The sequence below is a fragment of the Stegastes partitus genome, unplaced genomic scaffold (genome assembly GCF_000690725.1).
Source record: "Stegastes partitus isolate 25-593 unplaced genomic scaffold, Stegastes_partitus-1.0.2 Scaffold1207, whole genome shotgun sequence".
Classification (NCBI taxonomy): Eukaryota; Metazoa; Chordata; class Actinopteri; family Pomacentridae; genus Stegastes; species Stegastes partitus.
The window spans coordinates 146,741-161,520 of NW_007578938.1; the positions used below are offsets into that span (position 1 = coordinate 146,741).

Here is a 14,780-nt window from a genome sequence, read left to right on the forward strand (position 1 = left end):
TGCATTATGGTTGAGATTGTACTGTATATAGAAGATAAAGCCAAGTACTTCACATTTAGAGTAGTCTCTCTTACAGCTATTGTGCAGGTATGGAAAACTAGCTATATAAAACAAGCCTGCTCATTTGTACAAATACACAGTTTTGCATGTATCTGTTTTTTTTTCCTTCTTTATTATTAGTTTTATTTCCAGATACAAAATAGATTCAGCTCAACCCTAACTGATCCCTGCACACCAGCCTCAGGCTAAAGGCCAAGTCACCCTAAAGGCTGGTAAATAAATGAGCAGGGATCTGTCTCCACTGGGGATCTTAGGACCCATTCTCATTCCCTGAAGAGCCCTCTGTGACGAAGGGATGTGAGGGGATCAGGTGTCCCTGCTGCTGCTCGGATCACACAGGCAGTAAAACTATCCAGCTGCTGGTCTCCAGTCAGAGAATGGGCAGCAACGATAATTGAGGCCTTACATAAAAGGGGAGAATCTAGTGAGAATTCAGCAAATATATCAAACAGTTTAAAATAAATTCTACATGCCCATGAGTGCAAACTAAGAAGGGGTTTAAAAATTTGCTAACGTCTATAAATAAATGAAGAACACCATTTACACGTTGATAAAGATGAAATCAGGCATCAAGTGCCTAAAGCACACTGTTTTCTGTAATTTAGGAATTCTTGGATACATAACATTGTTAGATCTATAAAAATGCCAAGAACTTACACCTGCAAGACAGCAAAAAAGCACCTCAATTTCAGCAGATGTCCACATTTTTAAATTGCTCAGTGATACAGGAAAATCCAAGGAACAGTAAGGCTGCTTGTAAAGCCAAGCAGAGCAATATTACTATTTTACATGGTAAGAAATAGCTTATCAAAAAGTTATCGTCTGGCACTATTGGTCTGCTCACTTATTACTCCACAATATAGGCAACTCTGGCTTTGGGTACAAAATGAGAGCAGAGATTCTATCAGTTTCTTGCCTGACAGGTGATAAAATTATTTAAAAAAATAAAAAAAAATCATACCTTTATCACACAGCAGGCCTCCCCAGTTCCTCTCACATTTGCACTGCCAGGGGAGGTTGCAGGTCCCATGAACGCATCCAGGATAAAGAATACATTCATCACAGAATTGGCCCTGCCAGCCATAGTTACACCTGTCAAACAGAGACACCATAAATCATTTCCCTCATCTAATCCCTCTACCTGCTCGCTGAACCAGCTCTACTCTTGTGTTTATCTCTCCTCACTCACTCCGACACCATCAATCCCCAAAACACTACATGATTGACAGACGCTCTCACTGTATTGAACATGTTATTATTTGGGAGAGAAAAAGTTCTCTTTTCAAGAAGCGTCTACATAAATGGTCAAAACATCACAACAACAAAGTGATTATTATCTTCTATCTTTTTCAGCGTTCTACTAAATATAAAAGTTGTATTAACTTCGCTTTGCACAATGTACAAAGTCAATAAAACCTAAAAGAAAGCGTGATTTGTGATTTCATTTTTTTAACACTGGAATCTATGACTGACACAGCAGTGCATTAAAAAAAAAAAGGTTTGAAATTTTTTTGTAAATTAATACTCTAAGAAATTAAATTTTTCATTGTTTCTTATTTAGTTATGGTTTACAGTTTTGTCATACTGCACAAAAGACATGTTTGAGTTCTCTCATGCTCAATTTTAAATCATGGAAAATAACCTAAAGTCTGTGAAAGAAGGAGAAGAATTTTTAATATGTGCTGAATCTGCTGCAATCGCTACTAAAGGTGCAAAAGAGAGTGTTGAAGCTGAAGTGAACCTTCGGGTGCAAACTGCCCCGCAATGGAAACACACCTAATATTGTATCTGCTTTTGAGTCTACATATCCCAAGGCCTCCTGCCAACTAATCTTAGTGGAGGGTGACATTCCAGGGCAGGAGGGGTTAAGAATACTTCCAGCGGCTCCTATGCGCGGGTTAGAGTCTGGGGGGGGGGTGAAGGAGGCTGGGGACTACGAGGGTGGCACGGTGCTTCTGAGAGCGAGTGGCCGGAGACCACTGTGTGTATACAGCGTATATGTGAACCAGGCTGCAGCTTCAGGACAGCATTCTGCTATTCCAAGGCTGCGGTGTCGTCGAGCCAGCTGTCTTGTCAATTGACGGCTATTTTGAGTCGCCTGCAGACGGCACCGCTGCCTCTCGTAGAGACGAGGCCTTCAGAAATCTCTGCCATTCTCAGGCTGGGGGGGTTGAGGGGCATCAGGGGAATACTTGGCATGCTTCTTCCACTGTATATGATTAGCTTCAGAAGGTTTGACAGCAATGTAGCAATAACACTCAGAAGTCTAGCAAGGAGTCTTGGTTAGTGCTCTTTAAGCTTTAAGGTATTAAAAGAGTCACTTTGTGGTTTAAGTTTTGTCCATACTGACACCATGATTACTCATCAACCCCATGTAGGCGTTCTACTTCTTATGAGGAACATTCCAACATCTTGACACTCTGACATGTCAAAATTTGCAAAATGTTGGTGAAAAATGTGTTGCATTGCATATCTAAGTGATTCTTGGGCAGCGGCAAGCCTCTTGACAAATTTGTCAGAACAGGCCTAATGTGGGCTAATAAAAAGCGTCAATGCAGCAGTGTAACAACAGGCACGTACCAGCTTTTGTGTTTCTCAAAAGCCTGTGGCAAACGGGGCAAAGCCCATAAAACCGTGATGAAATAAAAGGAATGAAAAGAGATTGCAAAGGATTTAATGCCAGCTTTCTGTGACCTGAGGCATCATTAAATTCATGCCACTGCAGGAATACTCTTTTACTGCTGCGCTTCTATTCATGTCACTTTTCCTGTTGCCTGTGACTTGACATTTCATATGAATAAGAACTGTTGTCTGTTTGCTAACTGGAACAAGGATGACTCAAAAAAAAATGTGAAGCCGTTTCCTAAATCTGGTCATCCCCCTCATTCCTCGGCGCTCAGCCAAACTCCTTTTCTTAATAATGTGAGGCAAGTGTCTCTTTTCATCCGGCAGGTGGGAGAGGGGGGTTTACAAATGATGACGGGATGTAGCACATCCTGGAAACGTGGACCTATGGGGACATTCGACGTCACTTTATCTAACTGTCATTTCCACTTTGGGAAATGTACATAACACAGTGGGATATTCATTTCCTTTCCTGCCCCCTGCCCTTCAAGGGAGGACTGCAATGCGGATGAGGGGGGGAATGTGGCGATTCCCGGCACGTTTGCAGTGGTCAAATTCACACACCGACAAGTCCCTTCCTTCGGTCCGAGCCGCAGAGAGCTGATGAGATGCTTGGTATTCTGAGGAGGATTTTGGGTGGCTAAAAATACAAGAAGGCAGGCGCGGCGTTGCCCTTTTCTACTGAACTGAGGTGGAGATGCCCACAAGGGAAAGAAAGGCTGACATAAAAAAAAAAAAACAACAGGCTTCGACAAGTGAAGGTGCCTCGGTTTGGAAACTAAAATCCTGCATTCTTTCATACGTTTAGCTCGTCTACTGGAGTCATTTAAATGGAACACTACTGCAGTTGCATTTTCAGTTGTTATAGAAACTACCTTTCAATACAGACTTCATCAAAAATGCATGTACGATATGACAGTGATCCCAACACAAAGCTGCAGGTAACGTGATATTTCTCGAGGTAACAGCAGAATGAAAAATGCACAAACAGTTTCTGTATCTAAAAAAATGGATCCCTATGATTCTACTTACATGCATTCGCCCGGGACAGAGCAGCCGCCGTGTAACAGGTTACAACCTTGTTTGCAGATTGCTGAGAAAGAAAGGAAAGAGAAACCATTTCAAAATTCATACTAAGATGACTTGAGACGTATTATCACATCTCTTCCAATCCCGCATAAACAGGGTCAGGGAGAAATGGGAGGAAGGGGGGGAGGCAAAGTGCAAAACTGGGAGGAGGAGGAGAAGCTGGTTTGTTTGCCATCTTTCTAACAAGTGCAACAAGACGTGAGAATTCATGGCACCCTGAACAGGGCTGTGGGCGAGGAAAGGACAACTTTATAGCCTGCATGTACAACACTACCCCCTCTTAAAAACAACCCAGCCCCTCTGAGCTCCCCTCCTCTTTTCACCCTTCGTTTTCTAAGGTCAGTTGGATGATTTATGAAGGGGCCCCCCACTCTCTCCCACACCACCCACAAGCACGACCCCAGCACTGCTACACTTTAACACGGACACACTGCGCTGCTGTCACACACTTTATTCAAGCGTAAATTTGTTCTACTGTGCAGTGTTTAGTACATTTGAATCCAAATCTGGCAATCAAGTCAATGCAGTGCATCAGATTGGACATTTAATAAAAGTCTTTCACGATGCAAATCTATACTTGCAGCAAATATCTTAAAAACTTTGCACAGTAGTGTTAAAAAAAACAGACAACAACTAATGAAATGTTTTTAAATGAACTGCCTAATCTCATAGTCTTGAAAATATTAAAACAAAAAGTCCCCAAGGTGACATCTCTAAATCATTCAAACATATCCTTTATGTAAAATCAACAAAAGCAGTAAATCTTCACATTTGACAAACTAGAATCAGAAAATGTTTGAAAGTTTAAGAAATGATGAGTAACCCTATGATCCCAAAACAGTTTGTTGACACATGATGGGTTCAAGGACCATTGGAAAGTTGAAGGTCCAATGATTCTGGGAGTTTCTGGTTGATAAATGATGCAACTTTTAAAAACATAATACTCCTTTCAAACCCACCGGCAGCTTTTTGGGTTCAGAGGGTTAACCAATAAGCAAATTCCTTGCTCCTGTTGACGGACTAATCAACTAATAAAATCCCTTCAGCATTAGTAAAGAACTTTTTACCGTACAGAGGAACTGGTTCAGTTTCGACAGATAAAAGTGATGTTGGAAGAGTCACACTTGTTTTACTCAGAGCAGCTCACCTGTCCTGCAGTCTGGACCCATCCAGCCGTCCAGGCACACCTGCGCCCCTGAAGGCTCACAGCGGTAGTGGCCAAAGTAGTCGTCCCGAGGAACACACAGCTTATTGCACTTGTTGCCGTAGTAGTTATCGTCACAGCGCACCCGGATACGGTACATGAGACGAGCCACCGGGCCGTCATGCAGGATGTTCTGCCAGTGGTCGCCAGGGTTGATCATGCCGGTGTGAACGCTGCGCTCAATCAGCAGCTCCTCTTCATCTGAAAAACAAAAAAGATGAAGAGAAGTCAGGTCAAGCTGTTGATATTTTGTTGTGATTTGACTTCAAAACAAAGTTCAGCATGACACTCACGCTGAAGACCAAAGAAGAACAAAGAGACCACCATGAATATCAGTAAAAGTTGAAGACGAACCAATAAGGTTCAGACTCATTTCTTTCCCACTGCACAGGCTGTAACAGGTCCACTCGTTATGACAAAACTGCATTTTGCTTCAGGAGCAGACAAAAATTCTTTGTTCCCCAAGAATCATAACTAAAGGAAACAATCCAAAGTTATGTCAAATGTCTACGGTGTCATTTTCCATAAAATCAACACCAAAACACAATCTGCACCAACTTGTTTTAATACATGTTAATTTGAAGCCAATCCCAGTCTTTAGTGCATTTTGCTTTTATAAGATCAACGTGAGCCGTCTTAAGCCAGTTACATACAAAGGCATGCATGGACCAACACACGCCTTTTGAAAGCATCTAAACATCAAGGTCTGCGGTGGTGCTAACTACACATGGCTCCATTTTAATGACTGGCTCATTGGTCTGGGGAAACCACAACCTTCCCTTTCCTTCAGAAACACGTAGATCCTCAGGTAACTAACGTATTTCGAAAGACCAGTAGAACATTGTATTCCCAGTAGAATGCAGCCGAAGGCAAAAGAACTCAGCGTACACACTGCATGCAAAGCTTTAGTTTCTGATTTAGCTTTTGGCTGCCTTCTTCTTTTACAACACTGTCCTGTGTCTGTGGTCCATAGTGCCCACTACAGTGTCTGTGGTGGGCACACATCCACTCAACACTACAGTCCTCATACATACTCGCTCAAATCTGCTTCAGAGGGCACAAGAAAGTTTTGCAGTCACTCGGCCCAAGTTTGGGTTACTGGTTGGTGCCCCCTGCCCAGAGATATTACAGTCCAGAGCCCATTCAAAGCAGGCCTGTTCAGAACAGGCTAATTGCAGCTTTCACCATGAATGAGTGATAAAAGTTATTTGTGGTAGAGGAAATGGCACGTGTAAGGCAAATAATACAGGTGATTCAAGTTGCCAACATTTAGCTGTGCACTATAAGGATAACTAACTATACCGACCACCCCGTCAATGTGTGAGTGGGATCAGAGCTAATGGTAGTGGAACCAGTGTTAAATAATCAAATGGAAATTTGACTTCATTGGTCGCTTACTTTGCCGTAACAACCACTCCACCAACAGTGGACTATACAGCAGGTAAAGGACCAGATGTTTCCCCCAGGATTGGGTCCAGACCAAAGACAGACCTGATGGATTTATGTTTTCCATGTGGCCAAAACACGAAAGATAATGTTGCCCCTTAAAACTGGATATGTAAATAAGCATTCAATTTCAAAAAGTTTGAGATACTAACTTTACATACGATGAAGATCTATACTCAGTTTTTGGTGCTTCTAATTGATTCAGCCAGAGATTTTACAAGGCAGAGCTTCACCACTTAAAGAATCCTGAACAGTAATTTGTAAGATATTTTTGTGATGCAAAAGATGGAGGATGTATAACATGCATTCCTCTCATCTCCCAAATAGCCAGCTGGCTGCTTTATGACAGCAGAACCAGCAAACATTAAGCCAATCTACTGAGAGGAAACAAGCACAGAAACAAATTAGTAATCTGAGTAAATCTGAGGCTGAGAAATCTTTGGGCACTTGTTGTACATGACGTACATTCTTATAAAAGAAGTCAACAAAGAAATTCAACTTTTGTAGTATCTCTCTTTTTTAAAACAAAAAAAAAAAAGATTTATGGCATTATAAATATGTTGTATTTGACCCCAAAACAATAATTTTTTGAGCTCTCTTTATGAGAAAAACTATTAGCACCAAGCTTGTAAAAAATGTGATCGGAGTAAAAAAAGGAAAAGAAAAAAAACAAAGCATAGAAGCTGCTTGGGGTTTAGAGGGTTAAAGCACAAGTCAAGATTGGTTGGGGAACAAGACAGTACAAGTTTAATATTGGTCTCCGTGCAATAAGTCCATGTAGCTGCAGTTTGTCCATCCTTAGCTAAGGCTGAAAACACTTGGCTTCCTGCAGTAGTTGCACTGGGAAGGCGATAAAACACTGAAAACTAACGACGATTGTGAATCTTCTTTGGTAGGAAGAAGCAGTGCATTCTTATTCAGCATACAAACGCTCTGATATCACATTGTGGTGTGTGTGTGTGTGTGTGTGGAAAGTGCCCACTGAATTTTAAGTATGCAATTGAAATTCATTGTCTGCAGATTGATCCATTTTCTGGTGGCAGCACACATTACCACTGAGCTTCATGTGCCTTGTCATGACGGGTCTGTGTGGCGGTTACTACCATTTAGCCTCTAGCATGCAAACACTCGCATTAAACACTGTTTGCCTCTGTGCGGCTCACTGCAGCACCAGCCTACAGAAGAAGAAAAAAAAAAAAAAGCAATCTTTTTCACAGTGGGACCAAAGCTGACAAACAACCTCTGTGGAAATAGGGGGTCTGTGATTTCCTTTTCTCCATGGCTTTGGACTAAATGCACCAAAGACATTCTGAAGCAGGAAGACACACATGCACATACACACACATAGACACACACACACCTTCCTCTGCTGGGGACTGACACAATGTCAGACAGAATTAAGCAACAATAACAGAAATAACCCCCGGCAGTTGCCAGATAGAGAACAATGGGCTTCGGGCCCAAGCCGGTCTCTGCTACTAAGTGTCTAAACACTGAGCCCGGGCGCCCAGTCCACTCCACTTCCTGCTCGATAAACACAAGGAAAACAGCCGGCTGCCTTTCCTGAGGACACAGGGGGAAGGGAAGAGAGGCACACTGGAGGACATGACGCTGGAGAAGAGGAATCTCACTGTCAGACTCACACACTGGTAGGCTCTTACGTAGGACCAGACAGGAGCTGGTGCTGACTCAGGCCAGACAACAAGTTCAACCTAATGTCTCACTGACCAAAGAATGTGATGTATTCAACATTTTATTTTGTAAATATCCTGTGTACAAAAGATCACTTCAGGGGCAGCCAGCTTTTGACTTTGACAAAATCCACCATTACTTAGCATCCTCTATTACAATTGTTAGTGCGAACTGCAAGAATAGCTGCCTAGAAGGCCATGAACAAACTGAAGATGCTCCATGTTTACCTCCACCTTCTCTCCTGCACTTCAGGGCTGATCATTCAGGATGTTGAGTTACGCTGTCATTTGGCTCATTTTTCACTTTAAGTGTTTAGCGGTCACACTCAGGTCTGGGTGTTAAAACAATTGTGACGTAGACAGTTAAATCGCAAAAGTTTTTTTAATATAATCTTTCATTAAATAGATCAGATGCAAACTCCCATGAAATCACATACCAACAACATAAAGTTTGGCAGCGTAAACAAAACCTCAAGTGTGCTCCCTGCTTCATAACAGTCTATCATATTCCCATATAAGTGAGCCCCTTCACCTTCAGTCACTCTTCCAATTGCTTCAGTGCAGAGATGCACTAGTCAGAGGTCACCTGGGTCTTTCATCATCACCGTCTGAACCCCCAGACGTCCCTAGGTGGAGGCTGAAGCTGGTAAAGACCGGCGGCTGCCTTGCGGGGTGGCCTGCTCCGAGAGCTGACGGACTTGACGTAGGGGAACATGCAGAGGCGGGCGCAGGGTCTCCATCTGGTGATACTCCATCTATGCCAGCCACTAGAAATCTTAATCTTAGCGTGATGTGGCAGCTTTGCCCTCAGTGCACCACCAGGTTTTACTTGATTTCCTTATTTAATGTGCAACAACTTCAGATCCTTCCTTTATCCTTTTTTGTCTAATTATCTATGTGTACTTTTCTTCATTGACACTAAAAACATCATCAATATCATTGTTTCTCACGTGCAATATAACCCTTACTATGTGCAGTATATCTCCCTTATGTGCAATGTCATATTGTATAATATCTTATTTTATTTATCTTTTTTATTTTAAAATCATAGTATCCATTATATGGCTCCATAGTGTATATATATATATATATATATATATATATATATATATATATATATATATATAGTGTGTGTGTGTGTGTGTGTGTGTCTGTGTGGCATTTCTCAGCTCTTCCTATTAACAGTTTATTTGTTCTCTTTCTCTTCCTGTCATTTTTTTTGTGCTCTTTCCTGTATCTGCACTGCTGCAACAAGTGAGTTTCCCCATTGGTGATAAAAGATAAAGTGCAATCTAATCTAATCTAATTAGCTGCCTGCCTTGATAAGTGAAGGGCTAAATTCAAAGTAAGGTTGTTCAATTTAAATTAAACCTGTTTCCTCTTTGTCATTAAAAATTACCTGTAAATTATCAATAGAATGGAATAAAACATTTTTATCTTGCTGGATGACCCAGCCCTGGTCACATGTGCTTTGAAATTGTTCTAACATTTTTAACCAATTGTGTAATTTTTTCCATACCAACTATGCTGCTTTCTCTCTCTTTTTTTTTTAAAACCTAAAATCTGTAAACATCACTGCAAAAAAACAGAGATTGCTGCAGCACTATAAACTAAGTCTATGGCCCATTGTGACGAGATTAGTACAAACTGATTGCAGAACCAGTATATTTTGGAGTGGGACATGCAAGAAAAATGTATTTAATGGATCCATCATATCAGTCTCAGGTCTGAATGAGGTTCAGCTTAGTGCGGATCAGGTGGACTGCAACCAGTTTATCCCTGTTAACAATAACTACATGACAGGTCTGAACTCTAAACTGAACATGTAAGAGTATTCATGTGGAAGAAAAGTAATTACTGATTAATTAAATCATGACTGTTAATAAGAGCTCTATAACCTAGATAAAGTTTAATATTTTAGAAGTCCTGATAAATAGTATCCTACTCTGGCTCTCCTCTGGTTTCAAATGTCCTCTGTCATTCTTCTAAAACACACCACTATACTTTCCTAACACATTTAACTTTGTGATAGACCGAGAATATCAACAGACTGGCCAAAAATAATTGAACAAAACCACCATTTTTTTTAGCCAGACAGACACAAAATACAATACTGCCATTCAGTACAGCTCTTGTGAATATTTTGTTCAACTAAATTTGGCCCGTGCTCTTTAACTGTTAAAAAAAAGCCCTTATTTCTGCTAATGAAATACCATGTACCATGACATGAACTATTAGGTGTGAAGAAATAAAATTAACTGTGACCTGTCCAACCCACCTGCCAGGCAAAGGCTACAATATCTGATGCAACTCAGTGACCTTAAAGAAGTTTGTTACTCCAAACAGACTCCCTTGTGATCTTCCACGGAGGTTGAAAGAAGCATTTGTTCCAGACGTTTCTGTTTCTCCAACTCATGACACTAAGGTTGAAGTCAGCTGATGTCTGTGACCACACGGCAGGCTTAGTTCAGTTTTTGGAAAGCATGCAATACAAAAGAAGATCAAACCTGCCTGAACTTTGGTACAAAATGAGAACTGGGGCATTTTCCTGGTTATTTCAGTGACATCAATCCACTAAGATGTTGAAAATGTGTTTGTGTCTTGGATCAGTAACACGTCTATTTTGCTTCTTTACAGTGATTTAGCTGAGCCTTGAGTGCAAGTAGCTGGCAGGAAATCAATTGGACCGTTTCTCAAACAACATTTCGGCCTTACATCCATCAGAAACATCAGGACTAATTACTGTAAAAGTACACAATTACTGCAGAAACAGGCGACTACACAGGGCATGCAAGCAGTCTAATCAAAGAGTGATGATGTCAAAATCTATTTCTTGTCCATTGTCTGCATTCATGAGTGGAAGTGCGTTTGATGTTATGGACAAAACAGGATGTCATGACCTCATATAAATAAGGCACAAAATTGGACAAGAGAGGACAGCGTGGTCCAGTATATACACTAATTCATGTACATGGTTGCATGCACAAAAAGGTACTAGAGGTTCATGAAAAATGCCACCGTCTCCACAGATCAAAGGCACATCCAGACATGCAGACATTATAGTCCTCAATGGGTCCTCTTCCTTCCAGACTGGGCTACTGCTTAGACGGGAAAAAGGGGTTGTACAGGAGTCCACCCAGCGGACATAACCAAGGGAAAACAGGATACAGCTGGTCACAACTGGCGGCAAAAGCCCACATAGCTACCAAAAACCAAGGCTTGTATTCTATATGAGGAGTCTCAAGGGGCTACTGCAGTGCATTTCTGTATTAATATACGGCCTAGACCAATTAGCCATTAAAGCCACTGACAGGTGAATACCATTAATGGTCCTGGTATTCATGTGGATGTTACCATGACTTGTACCACCTAAACATTTTTACAGGCCAAGCCCAGGCAGAAGCCTCCTCCAACAAAAAAACTACTCAGAAACAGCTTGAGGAACACAAGAAAAGAGCCCAAGTTTTTGACTCAGCCTCATATCTTCCAAGATTCCAATATGATCGAAAATCCACAGGATGTGCTGGAACAAACGTAATCCAAAGAGATCCCAACCCGTAACCCACAGGTGCCAAAGGATCCATTGCCAGTGTGCCAGACACCACAGGACAGCCCCCAAAGGTCCCATCCATATTCACGCTCCAACAGGTCAGGGGTTTAGTCCTAATGATGAATTCTTGAATCATGGCCAAAAATATGCTTTGTGAGGTCATGGTGACCAGCACAATCCAATCAGGCCATCCATATATCTAAGTGAACATTTGCGTAAAATTTGAAGGAATTCATTCAAAGCTTTCCTGAAATATCACATTCACAAGGATAGGACAGATCGATAAACAACCTAAAAGGGATTCTTATCAAAAATGTTTCTATCATCTAACGTATTGTTGATACTGGCGACGCCATTGGAATCAAAAACCAAGTTCTTGTCATGCCATACCAAGGAAATCTTACCAAGAACTTCTCAAACTGCTACACTCATCCGTTTCTAGTAGCATTTTATAGAAGAAAGAGCACCGATATGTGTATGAAGTCTAAACTTACTTTTTCGAGTATCGTTGTCCCAGTCCCAGGCCTCTATGATCAGCGTGTACGTCCGCTGGAGGGAAAAGAAAAAAACAAATGCGTCAGATGAAATTAAGGACAAGAATACAATCTCTGTCCTTTTTTTTCCTTGACTAACGGCAGGTGGGATGAACAGCTGTGCCCATGTACTGCTTCAAGGCATTGCTGCTCCTTTTCCCCAACAACACAAGGAAACACAACAACCCTCATTAGGTTAAAAAGAATCAATACATTTCCAGTAAGTGAGGTCTCAAGTTGCCTACAGAATGAATAGGATATTATGAAGCACAAAACAACATAACATTTAGGATTATAAAGGCAGCACAAAGCTCCACAAACATCTGCTGTCAATCAAAAGTTCCTGGAAGTAAACAGCTCACACAAAACAAGGCTGTGATAGAGATACCAAAGAAACAAAGGAATCATCTGAATGTAAACATGTGTTGCAGTCAATGTTTTATCTCGTCTTTTGCAAATATCCAAAAATATCCCAAGCTATATTGAATATCTAATTAATGTTATCTTCACTAATGATAACAACATGATGTTGGTCTCCTCCCCACTACTAAAGAGGAACACGTAACAGAGGGCCTTTGTCATTTTGTTTCCAAATTCACTTAAGAATGCGAGATATAAACATCACGAATAATCACAAAACACAAAAAAACAATGGAGAACATGATGTCAGCTACAGTCATGCAACTCACACAAGCACCAGCAGACACACACACACACAAAGATGATGCAAAAATCGATTTCATTGCTACTACAGAGTCTCGTATATGCAACTTGGCCCCGTTACCCAGAGGTGTGCTTGAGTTACGTTGCCAGTGAAACCCAATGATTCAGAAGCAAGAATGCAACACAAGGTAAGTACAACTGTGGGAAGTAGCCAAGAGATGCCGCAGGACTTAGATGTGGAGAAGGAAGAATGCATAAACTGCCTGTGATGTACCAACTGTCCTCCAGCTACATATTCGACACAACAGTATGAACCTGCATTTATGTAGCCCTGCTGGCTTGTGAGGGAAGCTTTGCAGCTGTGATACAAAAATTCTGGAAACCAAGTACAGCACCATCCTGGATGTCAAATCAGGAAAAGGCCACCAATGACGAAGGTGCAACTTAAGTCGGCCTTTGCGTAACCTTCAACTCACAGGATCAAACCATTAACTGACCAGCTGCCCACGGTGAAAGTAACAATGGATCCGAGGTTGTTTTAATCCACTGACAATCCCAATCAAGTCTGCTAAATGAGAAAAATACACCTTCAGCTATGCTGACAAGAAAAGAGAAAGGCAGCATTCCTTTGTGCTTCTCTATCATGAATGTAAAGCCAAGAAAAAGAAAAATATAGAGCTGCAGATGGCTCAAAGATGTAGACAGTTTACAACAGATTTTTTGACAGCAGGCATGTGGAAAATCGGGCCATGGTACTCCTCAAACCTCAAGACAGATGACTACATTTCTGCAAAATTAACATTTCTGATCATTTGTGTAGCTAATCGAGCACCATGACTCCCCTCAAACACCAATCTGAAAGAGCCTCGGCCCAATTCTGAAAGTACTGGGGGACATCCACTTTCTGGTTTAAATCATGCTTAATATGTACTGTGTCTGGCTGCCTGGTATTCTTGCTAAGAATTATCGAAGAAAATTGACACTACCCTCATGTCTGTACACTGAATATGAAACTAGAGCCAGGAGGAGGGTAGCTTAGCTTGGCATAAAGACTTTAAATAGGGGGAAACAGTCAGTCTGGCTCTGTCCAGAATAAGGAAAAGATCCACCAACTAGCCCTTTTAAAGCTCACAAAATAGGATGCTTTATGATTCATTTAATCACCTGCTAACCTCTAGGTGATGAAATTACAGCTGGTTGGTGGCGGTGACCCTCTTGTTTCTGACAAAGAAAGGAAATAAGAATATTTCCCTAAATGTCAACCTATTCCCATGACATACATCCAGTAATCATAATTAGCCACTGAGTGTTAGCAACTGGATAATCTTGTTTATTAACACCATCTGAGCTGTCTGACAAGATGCTGTAACTGGCTAGAGTAGATTATACTTCTCAATTGTATTTTAAATTCCAGAGCCGTTTGTTTTGTCTAAAAGAAGCAAAAACCTTTGAGGAGTGATTTTTTTTCTCCATGTCTTTTCTAACCTAAATGAATTTAGCTTTATTGACAAAAAATCCAAATAAAAACAAAACAAGAAATGTTCAGAAAGGCAGGGGGGTCTTCTGCCATGTTTTCAGGAAAAATAAAGCCTCGGCAGGTATGATGCCCATTAAGAAGGTCACTTTGCCAATATTAGCTGTGTGAGATGAACTGGCTTTGTCCTTGGTAGTCAGACAGAGAGGTAAATCAGCAGCTAAGGGGATTATCTTGTTTCACACCAAGTTATGCTTTACAGTTGACCAGTATAACAGTAGTAGTGCATTGATGAATGGGTTTTACTCTCTGCTGAAATGATTAGTTCATGTATAAAATAATGGATCAACAATAACATAAAATTGATAGTCTATTAATGATTTATGCATGGATGAAGCACAACATTTTGAATGTGTGCATTTGCGACTTTTTCTCTTTTATATAA

The 14,780-nt window shown here is 41.1% G+C and overlaps 1 protein-coding gene across 1 annotated transcript in view; it reads right to left on the bottom strand.

Annotated features, from left to right (window-relative positions):
* Positions 1–14,780, bottom strand: part of jag2b (jagged canonical Notch ligand 2b) — a 52,492-nt gene that overhangs the window by 19,496 nt on the left and 18,216 nt on the right. Inside the window, exons 3-6 of the mRNA XM_008297299.1 lie at positions 12,160–12,214; positions 4,922–5,179; positions 3,718–3,778; positions 1,022–1,152 (exon numbers count right to left, since the gene is read on the bottom strand). Of these exons, the coding sequence (XP_008295521.1) occupies positions 1,022–1,152; positions 3,718–3,778; positions 4,922–5,179; positions 12,160–12,214 (505 nt within the window). The remainder of the gene's footprint in view (positions 1–1,021; positions 1,153–3,717; positions 3,779–4,921; positions 5,180–12,159; positions 12,215–14,780) is intronic.